This window comes from Leptinotarsa decemlineata, unplaced genomic scaffold (genome assembly GCF_025532065.1).
Source record: "Leptinotarsa decemlineata unplaced genomic scaffold, Ldec_3_MD MMD2_P_RNA_scaffold_2, whole genome shotgun sequence".
Lineage (NCBI taxonomy): Eukaryota > Metazoa > Arthropoda > Insecta > Coleoptera > Chrysomelidae > Leptinotarsa > Leptinotarsa decemlineata.
Genome location: NW_027412529.1, coordinates 19,079,600 through 19,102,256, shown reverse-complemented (window position 1 = coordinate 19,102,256; position 22,657 = coordinate 19,079,600). Strand labels below are relative to the sequence as shown.

The 22,657-nt window shown below is 32.3% G+C and overlaps 1 protein-coding gene and 1 long non-coding RNA gene across 2 annotated transcripts in view; one reads left to right on the top strand and one right to left on the bottom strand.

Moving 5' to 3' along the window:
* Nucleotides 1-2,095: 2,095 nt before the first annotated feature.
* Nucleotides 2,096-2,500, bottom strand: LOC141486644 (uncharacterized). The gene is made up of 2 exons (XR_012467969.1): nt 2,288-2,500; nt 2,096-2,229 (listed from the first exon to the last, which is right to left on the bottom strand). It is a non-coding gene; the product is annotated as an uncharacterized lncRNA (long non-coding RNA).
* Nucleotides 2,501-2,631: 131 nt separating this feature from the next.
* The window catches only part of LOC111507611 (serine/threonine-protein kinase RIO3), a 28,493-nt gene continuing 8,467 nt past the window's right edge, over nt 2,632-22,657 (top strand). The window contains exons 1-3 of the mRNA XM_023162957.2: nt 2,632-3,129; nt 14,420-14,684; nt 15,244-15,410. Coding sequence (XP_023018725.1) covers nt 2,784-3,129; nt 14,420-14,684; nt 15,244-15,410 — 778 coding nt within the window. The 5' untranslated portion in view covers nt 2,632-2,783. The remainder of the gene's footprint in view (nt 3,130-14,419; nt 14,685-15,243; nt 15,411-22,657) is intronic.

Below are 22,657 nucleotides of genomic sequence, written 5' to 3'. Positions count from 1 at the left end.
TGTCTAAATCCTTAGACAATGTCACAGTTATATTTGTGAATTTCACAATTTACACTTTTGTAATTGGAAATTCAAACTTTTAACTATAAATTTTCAGTTATATATGTGAATCGTGGAACAAAAATATCATCGAATTTTGTGGCACCTCTACTCTCGAAGAAATGAATCAGACATTGGCACCAATAGTAATAATAGGCAAACGTTTTTGCATGTTCATAATTTAGAGAATTCGGGTAATTTCACAATTTGATAACACAACACAACAAAGTTTTTGTTTCGGGGTTGAAATTAGATGATTTTAATGTATTTCCACGTGTTAAAACCGAAAGTGACCATAAAAATTATATATTAGCTCTTGTTTTCAAGATATAGTATAATTATATTATATATATGTATATTGAGTTTTCAACAAATGAAATATTTCATCACCAACAGTTGGTACACATGTTTGTTTACATAACACCCCTCTCATCAGCTGTTCTTAAGTAGTAAACATAACCTATGTGAGTTTGTCAATTGTACGCACGTGGTTGCTATTGAAATTATCGTGTGAAGTTGATTTTTAAATTAATTTAAGTGCTGATCTGAAATGCCTCGAAAGTGTGTGAATTCTGTCGATAGCTTTTGCTATATATGTGGTGAAATAACATTTAAGGCTCAGAAACGTAAAATGACACCTATCGTTAAGACAGCCTATGAACATTATTTTGGTGTGAAAGTTGGGGACCAAGATAAATCATGGGCTCCTCATATATGTTGTAATTCTTGTTCCGTCATATTGCGAGAGTGGCTGAAAAATAAAAACCGGGCAATGGCTTTTGCAGTACCTATGGTTTGGCGTGAGCCTACCAATCATACAGACGACTGTTATTTCTGCTTAACTCCTCCCATTAAGCAAGGTTTATCTATGAAGAAAAGAGGAACGGTTAAATACCCTAATCTCCCATCTGCTCTTCGGCCTGTACCACACTCAGACAATTTGCCAGTCCCTTCTCCACCCCAAAACTATGAAATTTTAGAGGAAGGTGATGAAGACTGTTTAGAAGGAGCAACCCATCCTTCTACATTCTATGACCCTGATTTTGAGGTAAGCGATAGGTCTAGTGATCCGCACAGAATTAGTCAAGCAGAGTTGAGTGACCTTATAAGAGATCTTCGCTTGTCTAAGGAAAAGGCTGAGCTGTTAGGGTCAAGACTACAACAGTGGAATCTTCTAAAACATGATGTGAAAATATCTCAGTACAGACAGACCAACTTGGATGCAACATGTCCTTAAAAATTCATTTTCTTCACTCTCATCTTAATTTCTTCCCACAAAACTGTGGAGCTGTGAGTGACGAACATGGAGAAAGATTCCATCAAGACATTGCCTTAATGGAACAGAGATATCAGGGCCGTTGGAATGAAGCAATGCTTGCAGACTACTGCTGGTCTGTGTGTAGGGATGCTCCAGAAGTGTTTTATAAAAGACAAGCTAAACGACAGCGATCTTACAATGAATCGGATGGACTTAATTGAAATTTGGTGGTACAAACTTCTTTTATTTGTCAAAACACTAAGAATAATGTTTTTTTTTTATTAATTTTGTACTTAAAATATTCTAAAAGAAACATAACAATATTGTTTTATGTACTTTCACTTTTCACGTATAGTATAACTACTCTTTAAGATTAAGTACTGTGTATCTCAAAAACCAGAGCTAATAAAAATTTTTCATTGTTATTTTCGTTTTTATCACCCCAAAATTAGTAGAAATTGACTAATTTAGTGTAGGAAACATTCAAAAAATATTTTTTTGTTGTGTTGTATAATTTATTATTGAAATTATTTGTTCAGTTTGAGTTTTGACGCAATTTTTCTGATTTATCTTTCATTTGCGTTAATTTCCAGTCAAATCTCTAATACATTTTATCACATTCTTCAAACTAATGAAAACATTAATCAAGTATTCACTTTGATAGAAACAAAATGACAGAGACATATGTCCCAAGCAGGGTGTTCATTCAAAAACTTCTCACCTCAAATATCTCAAATTCTGAAGGTTTGAGAAAACCTTGTATAGTGAAATTTGTATAATGAAAAAAAAAGAACTACGTAGGTTAAAATATGTTTATTTAGACGATCATCAAGAAAGGTATACAAAAACCTAGTAAACTTAGAGTAAACCAAGTAAAAACTCTGAATGTTAGGGTCTTCTGTGACTTTCATCTTCCTCCGACAAAAATGACCCTAAGAAACTTAGTAACTCAATTTAAATATTACAAGATCAATTAATTGAAAAATGTACCTATGGTTATAGTGTATTGTTTCCAGTTCGAAAATGTTATTGATTTATTAATGACACAATTAACAACCAGCGTATTTCAAAAGTAACCAACAAAAATATATTTTTCAGGTAAATGCTGTCAAAAATTCTCGTCAGTAGCGGTTAGGAAGTAGTGATAATAAAAAAATTTCATAGTTACTGTTCCGTGTCGATTTACGGATTGCTCTTCTTTTGCAAACAGCTGTTCGTTGTTATTGTAAACAATGCAAACTTGTCGTTTGTCAATTTGCCACCTAGCGAGAAAGAAAAGGATAGTAAAGACACAGAATAGTAAACAATGTAAAGAAGATAGAAGATAACTAAAATTTGGTTATCTTTGGGAAGGGGAAATTTGCAAAGTTTTTGTGTTGAGGTTGAGTTGAGCAACATTAAATCTTGTTGCGCAAGATTACTATAATAATTTTCAAAATCAAATCTATATTTTTCATTTCATTTGGAACTACAATTAAACCAGAGTATGTCTTGTCCCTGGGCTAAAATTGAGAAGCCAGAGCCAGTGAATTTCACTGACATACTATCTGAAGAAGTAGCTAGAGATCTACAAGCAAAAGAAGAAAAGTACATTAAAAAAAATGAAACCAAGTTTTCACCAAGTGATTTGGAGGTTGCAGATATACCCTCAGATGTATTGGGAGCCATTTCCAATGACGATTTTCAAAGCGATGAAGTGATTGCTAAGATGCTTCAAATGCAGTTTGATAAAGAATATGATGAACATCTGAAACGCAGTGAAGAGAAATTTAATGGAGCTTCAAAAGTGTCTATATCCTTTGATAATTATCGAAGAGCACCTCTAAATGATGGTAACAAAAATAATGACATATGATTAGTTTTGACATTTAGGTTGATGCTTATTTTGCAAAAATGATTAGTATGTGAAAATATTTCTTTGGATAGTCGTAAAAGACTTGAGAAAAAAAACTTACTTGTACTATAAAATTTTCAGATAGAGGTTTGCTGCCACTGAACAAAAAATACAGTTGGGAAGAGCATGTGAAAATATTTTATCAAACTGCCTTCATATTTCTTTGGATGGCAGAAAAAATAAAAACTTTTACTCGTACTATAAAATTTCCAGATAGTGGTTGGCTGCCACTGAACAAAAAATACCGTTTGGAAGAGCACGTGAAAACATCTGTAAAACTGCCTTCATATTTCTTGGATCTGAGATAATTAAATTTCATGACAAAAACATTATTTTTGGTACTAACGGCCCAGCAACACTTTTGTACCTGATCGATCGTTGCGAGAAAACAAATTAATATTGTAACCTGTATCTATAATTTTGCATATCTCCTACTTTATAAATTTCAAGACTTTTTTACACTCAAAAGCTTTTCGGAAGATCACTGATTGGTTTTTCAGGTAAATTTTTTTTTCCCTTGTTTATCACGACCATACAGATGAAATAGACCCAGTATGTATAACTTTTGCCATGATTATTCAATGATTGTTTAAAACGACCGTAAGAGACACCAAAAATACTGATTTATTTTGTCATCCATTAAATTTTGGGTATTTTCCTAGCGTGTATGTTTGCCATAATTTTTATGATGGAAGGGTATATGAAATATATGGCTGTGTCTAAGATTTCTGTTCGGAATATGAATGTTGACAGATTCAAGTAATTCAGGACAACTTGAAAGTACAAAATCTCAAAAATTTATTTTGCACTTTTTCTAGAGATACACAGTTCATATTGTAAAATGGAGACCAAATGATACATACATATTCCAACTTGGACACCACCAGAGCTAACTAAATCCTTTTTAATGCTTCATTGGAAAAACCTGAACGTAAAATAAGGCCTACTGTTTTGGGTGATTTCACACTCATTTGGTTAATATCCAAATCTTTTATAGATAATCAGTATTCTAAGTGCTGTATGATGTATCGAATTTTTTTACCATCTCTTGTGAAGATAATAAAATGGCATTTGTTTACATTAGGAAACATTCATAAACTTTATCAAGATCATCTTGAAGGAGAATTTGGTCATTGTATGACTTTATCTGTCTAAAAAGCTTCAGGTCGTCCGCAAACATTAAGAATTCACTGTTCTCAAAACAGTATCCTATGTCATTCACAAAAATATTGAATAACAGGGGTGAACAATGTGACTCCAGATATTACAAATATATCATTCGATTTGCATCCCCCAATTTTAACCTGTTGTGAACGACCAGCCAAAAAACTACCAAAACCAATTTAGCAAATGTTCTGTAAAACCAAAATTTCCCATCTTCTTCAAGAGTATATTGTGATTTACTCTATCAAATGCCTTGGAAAAGTCACTGTATATGGCATCCTCTATCCTCCAAGATATTCAATATTTTTTGCTTGTAGATGAGAAGATTGGAAACAGTCCACATATTTCGAGAAAAACTATATTGGTTATCGATGAATCTTTTTCTACATGAAAAGTTTAGTTGATCTGAAATTAAATTGTCAAGTAATTTTGGAATAGATAACTGGCTTCACACACTTCGATAATGTTTTATATTTATATTAAATATTTGAAAATTAGAATACTGAAGCTGTGTTCCCAACAATTTGGATAAACTGCCTGGTCTGTAGAATTCTTGAAAAGAAGGTACAGAGGATGAGTAATGGAGTATATACAATTTTTTTGGAAAATATTTGGAATTCCGTCGGGACCTGAACTGAGTTTGGGGGAAATTTTATGAAACATCATCGTAGCTGATATACTGGGAATAAAAATACATGAGTTAATATTGAAACAAGGATGATCGTCAAACTCACCATGAGAATTGTCGGATTTGAATTGAGCGTGCCATTAACGCCTTTTACAAGGCTACAAAATTTTGAATGATTTTTACGAGCACTTCTCAAGTCTGAGATTTGATAATCTTGATAATTCCTGCTAAGCATAAGATTTTTGTGAGCCAACTTTTTCTGCTTGACCAGGTATCTTAGATCTGCATTAAACCATTTGGGAAAAGTGGATGTTTTGAATCTTTTCACAGGTACAAACAAGGCTATTGCCATATTCAAAATGTGATGTAATCCAGTGGTTGCATCATTTATATTGGCCAAATTAAGGTTTTCATTCCAATTAATGGCATTCAAATAGTTATTGAGACTTTGGTAATCTGCATTATTGAAGTGTGATAGTAATGGGGACCATTTACCAGAAAATAATTTTGAATGGATCCACAGAAATCATTCAGATTATCAATGTTTTCCTCGTTCTTGACCTTTCTACTAGTTTACTATCTGATAGTCGTTTAATGAAAAATGGCTATAAAATAAATTTTTTTAATCAAATATGTCAAATTTTCAGTCAACAAAACAATATTTAGTAGATAACATGTATAAAATGAACATTTTTCCCGCAGAAAATTTCAATTACGTGATTTCTCATAAATCTGACGCACTGTTATGATATTGTAGAAAGTGGCTCACATCAATTTCTGCGATCTGAACAAGTTGAGAAACGGTATGACATCAAGAATCGATTTCGAAGATGTTAAAAATTAAATACCTTGCATAGCATGTCTGAAAGGTGAACAGAGCAGATTTCTATTCAATCAAACTTTTTGCTGAGATAACAACTAATAATCCTTATACTGTAGCAAACTTGGTTAAACCTTTTTTCTAAATTTACAATGTGGGTAAGCCAGTGTACATGCTCATTGATATGTACATTCGATTTTATGTTAAATGAACTGCTTTTGGTGTCTTGATTGTGTATTGAAAGTTTCTGAGTAGAATTACCTTGGTTTTATCGGTCAGCAAATTTGTATGATCGGCATAATTGTAATAGTAGATCTGTCGCTATTTAAAATTTCTAAGATGCACGTGAAAATTACGAATAGAATAGGACCTGCTACACTTCCCTGTGGGATGCCTATAGTATTTTACCTTATATCAGACTTAAATATTTGTCCATTTTTTATAACCTTTGTTGGCGATTTGATAGATATAACTCAAACCATTTCAATACAGTCCCTCTAATTCCATATTTTTCAAGTTTTTTTTCTAATAAATATGTATGATTACGACATCATAAGTTTTAGAAAGGTCTAAGAATATTTCAAGAAATATTTCATTATTTTCAAGTGGTAGTCGTGGAATTGGCCGCGGTGGTAGTGCGCCCGACTCACGATCGGAAGACCGTGGGTTCGATTCCTGCCTCGACCAGATATTTTTCTCAAGAGAATTTATCTGGTTGAAGCTGGAATGATTCTGCAGCCGTGTTAGGAATCACACGGTAAAAGGTAAGACCTCGTTAGTCCTTCGCTCGCACAAGTTTCTCAACTTTTGAGAGTTGTCGTTCGTATGGGGACGACAGCTGATTAACGGAAAAAACAGATTTTAAAACAGACTCAATGATATTTTCGGTAAACTGTATGATTGCTGTGTCAATCGACTTTCCTTCAATATATCCGTATTGTGGTGGGTTTTTGAGATTACGATGTTTTATGAAGTTCATTAATCTATTGCACACCGCCATTTAAAAACTTTCAAAATAGATGGTAAAACACTTATAGGTCTGTAGTTTTCAAACAATTCACAATCTCCATATTTGAATGAATTATTCATTTTGTAGCAAATTATGTTGGAAACGAAATATTATCTATGCATATTTTCATCAGACTTCATGACGGTATTTCGTCATCACCACGAGTGTGTTTGTTTTTATTTTGTGTCCTAAATTCCTTATTTTTTTCTTCAGTGACTGGTAGAAGATTGATTTTCCCCAAATATTGAGTCTGTAATGTTATTTTTACCTACTATCTTTTTATATATGCTTCACATACAGATTCTATTTTTATTTCATTATAGATACTTTCCATGTTTTGATTTATGCCTTGAAATAGTAAGCAGTTTATCAGGCCTGTTTTTACAGTCATCTGTCTCTGGATCTCTGACAGTAGTTTTACTTTTCTTTGACAAGCGTGTGTGGAAAACATTTATGAAATATATTGAGAAATAAATTCATGAACGCATTCCATTATTTACTTTATTTTTTCAATAAACATAATTTGAGAATATTATTCTATATCTATGTTTCTGTTTTCTATATTTGTTTATTGTAAAACTAATCTTCTGTGCTATGTGATCAAAAATAGAAATATATGTATTCATCTATAATTTTTGTGAAAATATTGTCAATATGGGATTAATTCCTGTACACTCATCAATGGAGTAAAAAATTAATGTAATGATTTTTTCACTGTCTTTTGAATCATTGTTGAAATCACCTGCGAAGAGGACTGAATTATTTTCTCTATTAATTTTCTCAAGTTTATCATAAAATTCATGGTATTAATTTTTGGAGACTTCTCACAATAATCTTCTATTATCCATCTAACATTAAACTTCACATTCAAATATATCTTTTTTAGAAACACTATTTATATTTTTAAGACTTGGTAATCAATATCCTCTTTAACGTAAATTACCGACCCCCCAATGTTCATTTTCAGTAGCATTTCCAATATTCTGTTACTGCTAAGAAGTAACAATGTAATCAATGTCATCTCTAATGTGAATTGCCGACCCTAATGTTCATTTTTAGTCGCATTTCCAATATTCTGTTACTGCTAAGAAGTAACAATGTTATCAATGTCATCTTTAACGTAAATTGCCGACCCCAATGTTCATTTTCAGTAGTATTTAGAATATTCCGTTACTGCTAAGAAGTAACAATGTAATAAATGTCATCTTTAACGCAAATTACCGACCCCAATGTTCATTTTCAGTCGCATTTCCAATATTCTGTTTCAGCTAAGAAGTAAAAATCACTATTTTGATTCAGTAAAATATTTTGATTCTTTATATACTATTTCCTATTTATTAGAGATTCTGGTGCACGAGACTAATTCTTTTTATTTGATTTGAACTTGTTGGGGTTTTTGATGAGTTCGTGACTAAAAATCCTCCCTTCTTTTATACTGATGGTATTTTTAAAAATCAAACCGCTTGAATGCTATACTTCTGGGCCATGTTGATTTTCTGTAGATAACATCTTTAAGTGACTCATTTATACCAAACATGAAACGCTTATTTTGGTTTTCTCTAGTTGGTATTTCTTTGATCACGATTTCAGCATCTTTTAAGCATATCCAGATTTTTCTCTCCACTCCACAAACACGTTACTGCATTTATTTTCCACAACTCTGTTGTGGCATTCTTTTTGCTTTCTTTTAATGGTGAGAAACAGTTTTGAAGCTATTTTCCTCAGTTCCATTATCAGTATATCTAATTTGTTTATTAATATCAATACATTAAGTAAGTGGAAATTAGACAAAGTATTTTATTTCTATATCACTTAATCAGTATATCTGTCAGATTTATGATTTCGGTCATTTTCCTCATTTGAATGTTTTCAAGTCGTTTTATATTTTCTCCCTGTGAGTCATCAATCTCCATATTAGTTTGAGTGGAACTCCCTTGTTAAGAACTGGGTAAGTTATTGCTTGTGCCTATTTGTATGCTTGCTTTTACCATATCACTGTATTTATGTTTTTCTGTTGGCTGTGATTTTTTGTTTGTTTCCACTTTTAATGAGTCGATCTTCTTTTGCAATAAGTTAATATTCATTTATAGTAGTTTCATTATTTTTCACGAGCAGAACATATTTATCATCTTTTTCCCTGAATATTTTCAGCTTCCTAATTTCATTTGTCTCCTCATCTTCCGGACTTGTTTCATGTTGAAAGTACAACAGTTTGGTTTTTGCAGCACTTGATACATGGTAGCTGTTTCCACACACCACACATGTTTGTTAGTTTGTGTTTGTCAACATTTAATTGTTTTTTCACCAAAAGTTTCATCATTTACTATTAGAACATCTGATTCACCACCTGGCTTGACCGCTATCTTGACTTCATTGCTATTTGAAAAAGGAAGTGAACAAAAATTTCAAGAGGAAAGGCTTGGGAGAAACAAATAGTTGTATTGGAAGCTATTTTTGGTCAAACGACAAAATAGGCGCAGTTCTATTTTGCGACAATCAAAGCATATTAAATTTAGCACGAACTGAAGGATACCATGGAAAAACAAAACAAATGTTCGACACCGTTACATCAGACAAATGATATCTTCAGAAGAAATTGAGGTGGAATATATCAGTACCAAAGAAACAGTGGCGATTCTGAAAATTAAGGGCGGGTGGGCACACCATAACTGGCGCCAAGATTCAGTATAAAGGCATAGGTATTTTAAGTAATACTGTATTTTCCATTAAGAAAAGAAATAATATCACAAAACTATAATAAAAGAAATATTTCAGTAATAAACAATGATCATCTTCAAGAGGAAAATTAATCTTCCTCTTGAAGATGATCACTTGGTGATCGAAACACGTGTCGAGGTGTTAAAATAACGGTTTGGTGTTGGAAAAAAACTCCAGTAATATTCATTACTACACCAAAGGTTCCAAACAGTGCATCACTTTTAAAATTAGTTGACGCAATATTTCCAGGATCAAAATGGGTCGACGGGATAAGCATGTTCATCGACAGAAAGGTGAATACCTACAAAATTGAAATATCAATTATAAAATGATCCATGTAAAAACAAAATGTTTTTTCCACCTTCATTCTCAGCAGACATCTTATCAGAATCGTCTTGTTCTTAAGTACTATCACTATCCAAATCCGAATTATAATCTATCTCCGTAAATGTTAAATCAGCAGAACCTAATGAAAAATCGGATTTTGTTCTTACTATATCGGTTGATGTAGATGGAACATCAAGAAATGTTGACTCCGTACTGACCGTACTCTCCGTAATGTCAGGTTTATTTGGCACCGATTCCTCTACACAACTTTGAGTTTGAATTAACTGTTCTTTTGTTTCTTTGTAAATGTATAAATTTCCATGATGAATACGATTTCGGATCTTCAATTGAAAATTAAGAACTTACGAATTAAAAGTTTTACAAAAATTTAATTTTGTTTGAGAATGTGATGTAGCAGCATATTTTAACTTCATCTTTTTGCGTGACTTTCGATAATTAATCCGCTCTGGACAATTTTTTCTTTTTTTCCGTAATCAATAAAATCGACAAACTGTTTATTCGTCAAAGTAACAATAACAAACCAGACTGCTACTACTGCCACGAGTGCTACGCCGATATACAACCAATATTCAATCTCTTAGAAAATGATCACTTTCGCATTAGACAGCGAGCGATGATGTATTGTGTTTGGGCTCTGGTTTTCAACCTTATGCCTTGCAGAGGCAGAGAATGAATCTCGTCGGCGAGCGAGTTGAATCTTGGCTTTGCAACTGATCACCTTGGCGGAAGGTCATCTTGAATTTAGACAGGTTGGAGCCTGGCTCCCTTACCCTTTGGACTGATGTTTACCAGAAGGACAAATGATCACCTTGGGGAACCACGTTTATCTTTTATATTCGAGGATTAAGTTCCCTGCCGATTCCATAGATGGCGTCTTCTTAAGGGGAGATGTCGACCTTACTCAAGCAGGTTTGTTCCTCAGCTGTGGTTCAGCCTAGCACCACTGATGAGACCTGGCGGGTCAAAGCGGCGCTGTCTGGTGTTGAATCATAAGTGTGTGGTGTTTGTGCTCGGTTTTTCAATATATCAAGATATTTTCATTCTTCCATACAACGTTTCAATTTGATATGGAATTTTATTTTCATTTGTGTCGATAAACATATCTACTTTAAGTGAAACTTCCAGTTCTAAATTTTAATTTACTTTTGGATCCTTGGAAATGGAAAAAAAATGCCATGTAACTGCCGTTTTATTCAGGAAAACTCTTGATTGATCTCAAGAAAAATTGTTTTCAGTTTTTAATTATTTTTTGTGAGTTGAAAATTTGATCTGTTTCACACATTTTCAGTAGTTGTACAGTAGTTGACATTATTATAATGAAACTGGTTTGTCTCACTTTTAGCCTGTTTTTTGAATCTCTACCCTGCATAAATGACATTTTACCCAACTTCTATCAATCAATCAATCAATCAAAATATACTTTATTGTCTGAAGAACATAATTCTCATTGACAAAGTCGTTTACAAAATAAAAGAACAAAATAACACAACAATCACCTTTAGATATATATCGATATGATAAATAGTGAGGTAGAAAAAGTGATAATAATTATAATTGGACTACGATAGACGCACATCTGAGTCAAAGGAAATTTGATACATTATCCTCGTACTGGTCAACAAAATATGAAATATGAAATATAAAATACAAAATATGAAATATAAGTACATGAAAATAATAAAAATGATCACAATTTTATATACATATATACACATACATACATATACACATATACATACATACACATACACACACATATACATATATAACTCTAAAACACTTAACAACAACATGTGCAATTATACAATGCATGTACATAAAATATTAAAATTGTCACAATAAAAATTTGCTTTGTACGAATATTAACAACAAAGAGGTGTAAATATAAAATGAAGTTCATATAAATATAAATAAAATATAAGTATCACTGAAACAAATTAAATAATAATGTATAACGAAGTCGAATTTCACGCATTAAAAGTTCATACAGTAGAATTCATCTAATGAGTAGAAAGCCTTCGTCAATAGAAGTTTTTTTACGGTACTTTTGAATTGTTTTTTGCTATCTAAAATTTTTATCTCATTTGGTAGGTGATTGAATAATTTTTTACCATTATAAAATATGGAATTTTTTATTTGTGTCGATGTTGGAATTGGTAAGGTTATATTTAGTGCTTGTCTTGTGTTGTATTGAGACAATTCATGAGGTTTGTTTTTAAATTTGCTATGCATGAGACATACTGATTCTAAGATAAAAATACAAGGTAATGTTAAGATTTTATGTTTTATAAAGAGTGGCTTGCAAGAATCCCGGAATTTAGCTTTGCACATATACCTTACTGCTCGTTTTTGCAAAACAAAAATCATATTGAAGACATATCGACTACATGATCCCCAAAAACAGATTCCATATCTCAAATGTGAATCGATTAAAGCATAATACACACTTTTTGCCATATCTACACCAAGTTCCCATGAAATGGTTCTTACAGCGAAACATCCTGATGCCAATTTTCTTCTGAGTTTTTCAATGTGACTTTCGAATTTCAATTTATCATCTATATATAAACCCAGGAATTTTGTTTCCGACATATAACTTATCACCTGATTTCCTATATGAAGTTCTTGAAGATTACATTTGAAAGTTAGGATGTTAGTTTTTGATATATTGAAAGACAACCTATTAGCATCACACCAATCTTTAACTTTTCTAATATCATTCTCAATCATTTGATGCAATTGTGTGCCATTTTTATCATGCCAAAGTATTGTGGTGTCATCTGCAAATTGAGTGAACTCTCCGGAAATATCAATTGAGGCTAGATCATTTATATAGACTAAGAAAAGGGTGGGTCCCAGAACTGATCCTTGAGGTACCCCCCATTTAATTTCTAATTTGTGTGATAAGTTGCCTTGAAGAAATACGCTTTGACTCCGTCCGGATAAATAAGACTCAAACCACTGGATTGCTACATCTCTAAACCCATATTTCTCTAATTTTTGCAACAGAATTTTGTGATTAACACAGTCGAAAGCCTTTGTCAGATCACAGAAAACTGCTGCTGCAACTTCCCTATCATTCAGATTCAGGTAAACGTTTTGAAGAAGGTTGAAAATTGCATCATTTGTTCCTTTCCCTCTTTGAAATCCGAATTGTGTAGAAATAATAGTGTTATGCTTATTCAGAAAGGCCATTATTCTTTTTTTCACGAGTTTCTCTATTATTTTTGAAAGTGTGGGTAACATTGAAATTGGTCTGAAATTTGCGGGATTATCAGTATCACCCCCCTTATGTATTGGAATTACTATTGCGTTTTTTAAACATGATGGAAAAACTCCTGTTGCAAATGAAACATTTACTGATTCAACTAGTACCATAATAGCCGAGTCGGGAAGATGTGAAAATATTTTTATAGATAAGTCATCCCACCCAGATGCATTTTTATTTTTCATTTCATTAAAGATTTGTTTCATCTCTACTGTATCCGTAGGCGTGAAAAAGAAAGATTCAGAAACAGAGATGTGATTTAAATAAATCAGTGGATCCTTTGAGGAAATAATCTGTTTAGAAACAGTTTCTGCAACTGAGCAATAATATTCATTGATATCGTTGCATTCTAAATTTGTTTTCACAGGAGCAGAGTTGTTTCTACCTCTGAAGTCATTGACAATTTTCCAGCTCTCTTTTTGCCTGTGACTTGCATTTTCTACTCTGTTCCTATAGTATACCTTCTTAGCCATTTTCAAGGTTTTTCTATAAATGGACCTATACTTGTTATAAAAAGAAGTGAAGATTTCATTTTCATTGGCAAATTTTCTAATCATATGTAGGGATCGTAGATTTTTCGCTGAAATTTTGATACCCTTTGTCAACCAGGGTTTTTTAGCTTTTTTCTTGATTAGCTTAAGAGGAAAGCTTATATTAAATACATCAGAAAGAATTGAATGAAATTTGGATAAAGGATCCTTACATATCATTGCTTGATCCCAGTTGAGCATATTACAATTCTTCTTAAATCCATCAAAGTTTTTCTTGCTAAATATCCTACCCATATATTTTTTTCTACTACTTTTTTCAAATGTCTGAGGTAAATAAAACATTACTGCTTCATGATCCGATAGACCTGCATTGATGACGTCGCATTTGATACCCTTCATGTTAGAACAAACATAGTCAATTATAGAACTAGAATATTTTGAGTGACGTGTTGGCAATTCAACATGCATCTCTAAATTGAAGCTGATTAATAAATTTTCTAACGATTTTGTTGACATTGAGGCTTTGTCTTTAAAATTTATATTGAAATCTCCAGTGAGAATTACAGTCGCATTATAAGGAATCTGTGATAGCAAGACTTCCAGTCTTTCTAAAAAACGATTTTCACTGGATAATGGGGAACGATATAGACAAATAATAAATAATTTATGATTTTCACTATATATATATATAACAAATATATAAAATTCAATCTTTTCCGGTTAATTCCTACTCAATTTTGGAAAGTTGTTAATAATGTATTTTTGAACAAGATTTTTTTCAGATTTTGAGAGTGATTCTGAAGAAGAAGAGATTGTAGATATTAGAGACAGGAAGGATTGGGACAGATATGATTCTGTTCAAAGGGAATTTGCATCTATTCCACAGTGTGGTTACAAAATGCAACAGGATGGCAAAATGGTTACAAAACATGATGGTGTTATGAGTGGCAGAAGAAATGCTTGTAAATTACTTTCTTTTCCTCCAGAGTTTCACACAGGGGATGGAGAGAATATCGATCTAAAGATATCCAATAAAGTGTTCAACAGGTGATTCTACTGGTTTTTATGGAATTCTGATTTTTTAATCATTCAATCTTTGCCAAAAATATTTCGAATATACGAGTTTATTTCAGGGTTAAAACATAATGAAAATTTTGTAATAATAATAGATTCATTGCAAAAGTATTAAAAGTAGCAAACCCTTCCTGCAGGTGGTGGGTTTTAAATTGGTTTAAAAATTCACCTCTCTCTCTCCAATACCGTTTATCTTCTCTATCTTTTTATTACTGTATTTCTATACTCTATGACAAGCTCAGATTACCATCTATTCTTGTCCTTGACAAAACTTTGAAAGTATGCCTCTACGGAGCCGGTGAGAGGGAGTGGGATATTACCTTCGATTATCATATACCGAATCTTCAAAGAGTGTAGAACCATTGTTTTACAATTTTCTATAAAGATGGTAAATTTGTGATCGGTAGGCCTAGTTTCTTGGTTTGTAAATTGTAGTAGTATCACTCTCTTTTTGGTACATCGTTGGTTGAAAGTTAATTTTGCTTTAGCATCCATTTAGGTAACTTTTATCAATAGGTTTTTATGATTTCAGTTTGAGAGTGCATTCAAAACATGAACAAACTAGAAGACATAAAATTCATGATAAAAAAGAAGAACACGCCACCGCAGTATTTGGTATGGATGAATATACCAGGTTGCTCCTTTATAAGATGGTAAATAATCAGCTTCTTGAAAGAGTGAACGGTGTCATAAGCATTGGTGAGTATTATTATGATAGATCCAGTGTATATTCTCGTTATCTACATGAAAAGAAATGCCCCTATATGAATACAAAGTAGTGATATTAACAGGAAGTTCGGCTGTTGTTAGTTTATTTTAGGTAGGTTATTTATTACCTTGATTTCTGTTTCGTTTAAATTTGTTGCCACTGTGGAAGAATTATATATTTTTTGTTTCAATTTGCCTGTAATCTTTCCAGAGTTATTGAAAAATTACTCAAATTTGTGTACGTATGTATGAAGGCAGTTCACTCTTTCCTTTTCCTTTGCCTCTGAAATTGGTTATTTTAAAAAATGTTTTGCACCCTTACAAGTGACATTTCGTGGAGAGAATAAGGTCACCATATACTGGATTATTTATGAACAAAATAGAAAAGAAAATGATGGTTTCGTGTCAAATATAATAGATAGATAGATAGTTATTCACCACTTTACATACCATTGGTACATTTGCCGAAACGTTGTGAGAATAATCCTTATGGGAATAAAATACACAGAACACGGAGCAGAGCGAAACCCGACAAAACAGCTCATCATACTTTGTCTGTGAGAATCACAAAAAGCGCTTTCGACAGCGCTTTGATATATATATATATATATATATATATATATATATATATATATATATATATATATATATATAAAACTGCCTAATGATTCAACAAAACAATTCACTGCGTAATGTTTTTGTTTCCTAGATCTATAGAAAAACTCGCTATACTCATCTTGATGTTTGAAAAATTGTCATATATTGAAGAGGTTTTCTGAAAATCACGAATCATCATATATACATATATAGATTTTAGTAACCACGGTTTTATATCAACCACGTTGTTTTTTAATTTACTTAAAAAAAAATTAGTAGAATTTATTGATTGTCATAACTAAGATATATATACTAGCCCGAGGCCGTTCGCTCGCACCGTCTTTGTGCCGGACGATGATGGACAGCGAGCGAGGAATCACACGTTTAAAAGTAAGACCTCGTTAGTCCTTAGCTCGCACAAGTTACGAATTTTGATGTCGTCCGTAGGGGGTCGACAGCTGGTTAACGGAAAAACAGATTTTAAACATATTTTTTTTAAACAAAATGGGTTTGGTATGTATATTTTTATATAATTTGTGTGTAATCTGTGTCTGTATATACAGGGTATTTCATATTCGATGGTCTATTAGACGTATCTAGAGAAAAAAAAAAGATGAGAGTTTCAAATTTTGGTTACCGATGTAGATGACTGTGATTTATCGTTTGAAAATATTTTCATCACCGCATTGTTGCCACATCCCCATGTAACAGACATCAATTTGGAAATTTCAAGTGGAACACCCTCTATATTATATCATTTTTGAATTCTACATCGATATCCAAATTACTTTTGTGAACCGTGTTCTATACCTATCTCTCACCTTTTTTTAAATATTAATTATTCTGTAATTTTTTATGACAACAACATGGTATTTTTAATATTCAGTGTCGCATGAATTAACCGATACACCGAACTCAAATTCTGGCAACATCGAGATAAGGTATGGTAGTTGGAGAATTCTTCTATAATTTTTTTTCTTCTATACAAATATAACATTTCAAATACAAAATTTGGTGAAAAATGTATTATTGAACACATCGAATGATGAATAATAACTTTATATTAGTTCAGAAAGGTTTAATGGAATACATGAATGAAATTTCATAGTGGGTGTATGACAAACATTACATTTCGACAGAAAAACAAACATTTTTCAAAATTAAATTGATAACAAAAAATAATTCTACACTAAAAAAACAAGAGATGATATTGGGAAACTATCTTTGCAATTATTTGACATTTGATACATGACATGACAAAAATTCAGTAGCTCAGGTGTTTGAAATGCTGACTATTCACTTGTAAACATTCATGGATTGATGTTATTACGTAATCAGTCGTGGCTCTGCGGATTTCCGACAGGTCGATTTCCTCGAAGTCACATGTAACCCGATCTTTCAGTTCCTGTTTCGTATTCATAGGTGTTCTCTATATCTTTTCTTTGATTTTCTCCAGAGGTAAAAATCTAGGGGAGTCAGATCCAGTGATTGAGGAGGCCAAATTCAAGGACCCAAACGTCTTATCCACCGATCTTCGAACATATCGGTTACTTCCCTACTCACTTCACGTGTGCAATGTCCAGGAGCTCCATCCAACCGATGGAAAATCACTCACAGTCGATCTCAGAATATCTAAATATCATTCACAGTCGATCTCAGAATATCTAAATATTTTTCGGAATAAAACTTTCATAAATGTAAATAGAAACTGTATCATCCATGAGCATACAAAAAACATTAAAACTGAATTTTTGTTGGAATCCCCTTTGTCTAATGAAATGGGGATTTTCTGAAGCCCATAAGTGATTATTTCAACGATTGAATATTCCCTCACGTGAAAATTGTGATTCATCAGTCCATATGAATTTTTCAAAAAGTATGGATCTTCGTATGTCCATGTTAGTGCCATTTTGCAAAATTCTACCCGTTTTGATGGATCATCTCTTTACAAAGCTTGCAGGCTAATGAATTCATAATCGTGCATATTATGTTTTTGTAAAATTCTCCATATAGAAGTTCGAGATATTCCCAAATTAACTGCAGTGCTAGATATTGATGCACGAGGATAAGCATAAAAATATTCTAAAATGTTCATTTCATTTTCCATATCACCAGTCACCGGACTCACTCGATTTTTAGAGGCACGAACTTTTCCATAGTTGAGGTAATATCGTTCAAGTCTTCTGAATTGTTTTTCATTCATTCATTTGGTAAATTAGAACATAACTCATTAAATCTTCTACAGGTCCTTGATATGATTTTAGCGCACTCACCATGAATATAAAACAAGTTTAGGATTTCAGAGTTCGAATAATTATTATCATCCATCTTCACTACCCTTCAATATGACAGTCGAACTGTTTAAATAAGTTATTGTCAAATTCATTCTTTTGTTTTTTAAATCAGACTCAACTATTATCCTTGCTGAAATTCAGTTGCAAAATTCAAAATTGATGTTTAAAACTCTTTTGATATTCGAGTAGATGATTTGAAATAGAAAAAGATTCACCGTATGTATTGAATTTATCAAGTTGAAATAATAATATTCAAAAGTATTTCTTGGAAAAACAATTACAGTTTGTCACAATAATTTTTAATCTAAAGGAGTAAATTTCCGAAGATCCAAAACCTACGTCATTTTTGCATAGCTGAAATATTGAGAATGTGTGTATTATGCACTTGATTTTTGATTTTATTGGAAATTATATGCTTGCATAGGAGTATTTTTTTTAATAGTTCATATCTCATACACTTTCAGAGATAGGTATAGGACATAGTTGATCAAAGTTGTTTACATTGGTTGGCTGAATTCGAAAATTGAACAATATACAGGGTGTTCCATTTGAAAAAAATTGTTATGGTCGTTTATCAAAGATACAAATTGAGACGTATTTTTCAGACACTCTGTATGAAAAAAGATTTGAGTTTCGTTCTGAAATAACAACCACCATACCATATCTCAATGTTGCCAAAATTTGAGTTCGGTGTATCAGTTAATTCATGCGATATTAAATATACCATATTTCAAAAACGGTAAGAGATAGGTATAGAATATGGTTCATAAAAGTAATTTGCATTTTGAGGCAGAATTCAAAAATGATATAATATATAGGGTGTTCCATTTCAAGTTTCCAACTTAATGTCTGTTACACGTAGATATGGCAACAATGCGGTGATGAAAATATTTTCATATGATAGATCACAGTCATCTACATCGGTAACCAAAATTTGAAACTCATCTTTTTTTGTTGTCTAGATACGTTCAATAGACCATTGAATATGGAATACCCTGTATATACAGACACAGATTACACACAAATTACATAAAAATACACATATCAAACACATTCTATTTGAAAAAAAAACTTTAAAATCTGTGTTTCCGTTAACCAGCTGTCGCCCCCCACGGACGACAACTCTCAAAAGTCATAACTTGTGTGAGCTGAGAACTAACGAGGCCTTACCTTTGAACGTGTGATTTCTAACACGGGTTGGATGATAGGAAGTGAAAATCGATCGTCCGGGCCTTGCGGCTTCAACCACCAATTCACACAGTGGTCGATTGAGTTACTAGAGCAAACCCCCCCATGTCAACCCGACTAGCTACCGTCCTACAATGAAATCGAAAATGATGAAAACATTTATATTTCTTTGAAAGTACAGGTTCCCAATTTTCAGTGTTTCACATTCATTCCATGGTTACTTATCTTAAGCGACCGAGAAGGTGGTCTATCCCAATTCGCTGTCCATCGTCGTCCGGCACAAAGAAGGTGCAAGTGAATGGCCTCGGGATAGTATATACATCTTAGTTATGACAATCAATAAATTCTATTAATTTTTTTTAAAGAAAATTGAAAATCTACATGGTTAATATAAAAACGCGGTCACTAATATATATATATATATATATATATATATATATATATATATATATATATATATATATATATATATATATATATATATATATATATATATACAGTGTGACCCATTTAAAATGGAACCACCCCTGTAGAATGTGCATTTTTCAATCAATCTCAATTTTTTTTTATTGAAATATTAAGTGAAAATCCGAAGTCAATAGCTCAATGCGTTCTACAGTTATAACTCCTGAAAATATGGTAATGTGAGAGATTTGTGGTGCAAGCGTTTTGTAATAAAAATCTGACTACGCCACTGGATTTGTGGATAATATTCCCTTAAAATCATTCATTTGAGTGTAGGTTACGAGAAGTGTATTCTAGAATAACAGAAATTTAAAAATTTATTTTCAAGTTATGCAGTACTTAGTACATTCTTCCGCATAGCCGCTAAAATCAAATTGATTTAAAGCATGGAAATCATTTATTCAATAATAAAACAGAGAGCAGGACAAAAATTGTTCCCTGTAAATTCTTCATAACTCAGCTAAAACAATCTTTTAGAGGAGATATCAATAATTTGAGGAAGCTGAACTCATTATGCAAAGGTTTTATAATAAATCAACAGTAGGCTGTGATTTTGACAGTTAATCATAAATAAAATAACAGTTGTTAGTTACGTGCATTTAATAATGGCTTTGCAATTATCGTTAGAAGAAAGAATTGAAATTGTGAGAATTTCTGGGGACAATTATCATAGTGAAAGAGAAGCAGCTAGGATATTTATTCACAGACATCCAAATCGACTTCCCATTGACAGAAGCACCGTCAGTAAAATTAACAAAACATTTAAAGAAACCGGTGCAGTCAGCAAACATATTTTAAAAAATAATCACCGAAGAAGAAATTTAAACGAAGGTGCTGTTTTAGATTATTTTAGAAACCACCCAAACAGAAGTTTACGAGTCGCCAGTTTGGATTTAAACTTACCGAGAGAGACTATTCGACGATGTCTTAAACAAAACAAAATGAGAGCATTTAAACCTAAATTTCTTCACTCTTTAAAGGCAGGTGATGAAGTGAAACGTATGGAATTTTGTTTGTGGGCACAAGGCGAGTACCTGAATACAAGAAATTTTTTAAACTGCATAATGTTTAGTGATGAAGCTTCTTTCAGCACCAATGGGGTAGTTTCATCGCAAAATTCTCGGTATTGGGCTACGGAAAATCCGCACTGGATCATAAATTGTAAAAGTCAATATTCCGAAAAAGTTAACGTTTGGTGTGGAATAGTACAAAATAGAATAATAGGTCCATATTTTTTTGATGGAAACATAAACGGGCAAAATTTTTTGGAATTTCTAAATAACCAATTATCGGACGAAATAGATGAAATGCCTCTTGCGGAACAAGTAAATTTATATTTTCAGCTCGACGGCTGTTCCGTGCACAATTCGAGGATTGTTAAAGAGTGGCTAAACAACCAGTTTCCAAATCATTGGATAGGACGAGGTAGTGACTTAATTGAATGGCCACCTAGATCGCCTGATCTAACAATATTAGACTTTTTTCTGTGGGGTATTCTGACACAAAAAGTATACAGAACAAGACCAACGAATCGAGCTGAACTCATGCAAAGGATACGACAAGCTTGTGCCGAAATTACAGTTCAACAAATAAGAAATAGTGTAAACAATATTCGGAAGAGATACGATAAATGTATTGAACTTAATGTAGGTTTGGTAGAAGCCACAAAAATTTGAATGTTTAGTTTTAAATCAATGTTTATTTTAGTATCAGTTTTTTCTTAATGGCAATTAATTGTTGAATAAATACTTTGAAACTTGTTTGTATACATTTTGTTTTCATCAGCTATAGAAGAAGGTAGAGTAAGTTCAGAATCTCATAAAATGTGATTTTCCAGGTGCGCTGTTACAAAAGTACTATTATTTATTATTGGGAAACTTCCAAAAAGCTTACAAGTATGACCATTAATACTTCAAGATTCTATCAAGATTTGGTAAAAGCGCAATTGGGAGATCCCATGACATGAGATTCTGAACTTGGTCTACTACTGCGTAACTTGAAAATGAACTTTTAATTTTCTGTTATTCAATTATTCATTTTTTATTTTAATTTTCACTTCTCGTAACCTACACTCAAATGAATGATTTTAAGGGAATATTATCCACAAATCCAGTGGCGTAGTCAGATTTTTATTACAAAACGCTTGCACCACAAATCTCTCACATTACCATATTTTCAGGAGTTATAACTGTAGAACGCATTGAGCTGTTGACTTCGGATTTTCACTGTACAAATTCACTGGTGTTCTACTTGGTGATGACAGTGTTGTCAGATCTCAAATATGTCTATAATCTGAATAAAAATTACAAACAAATACTTTGTTTCCAAAATTGAAGTTGTTGTAACTTCGTTGTTAACAAATATTTTTTAATGAAAATTTGACAGTTTTGATTTATAACGACCACGAATCCAGTGGTGTAGTCAAATTTGAAAACAAAAATTGCCTAATAAACTTTTGCCGTTTTTGACAAACAAAAAAAACCATAGAGTGCCTTGGAAATGAAACTAAAATTGTGAAAGTTAGTGTCAAGATACAGTTTTTCATGCTTAATATTTCAATAAAAAAAAATTGAGATTGATCGAAAAATGCACATTCTACAGGGGTGGTTCCATTTTAAATGGGTCACACTGTATATATATATATATATATAATGTATGTATGTATGTATATATATATATATACACGCAGTGTGT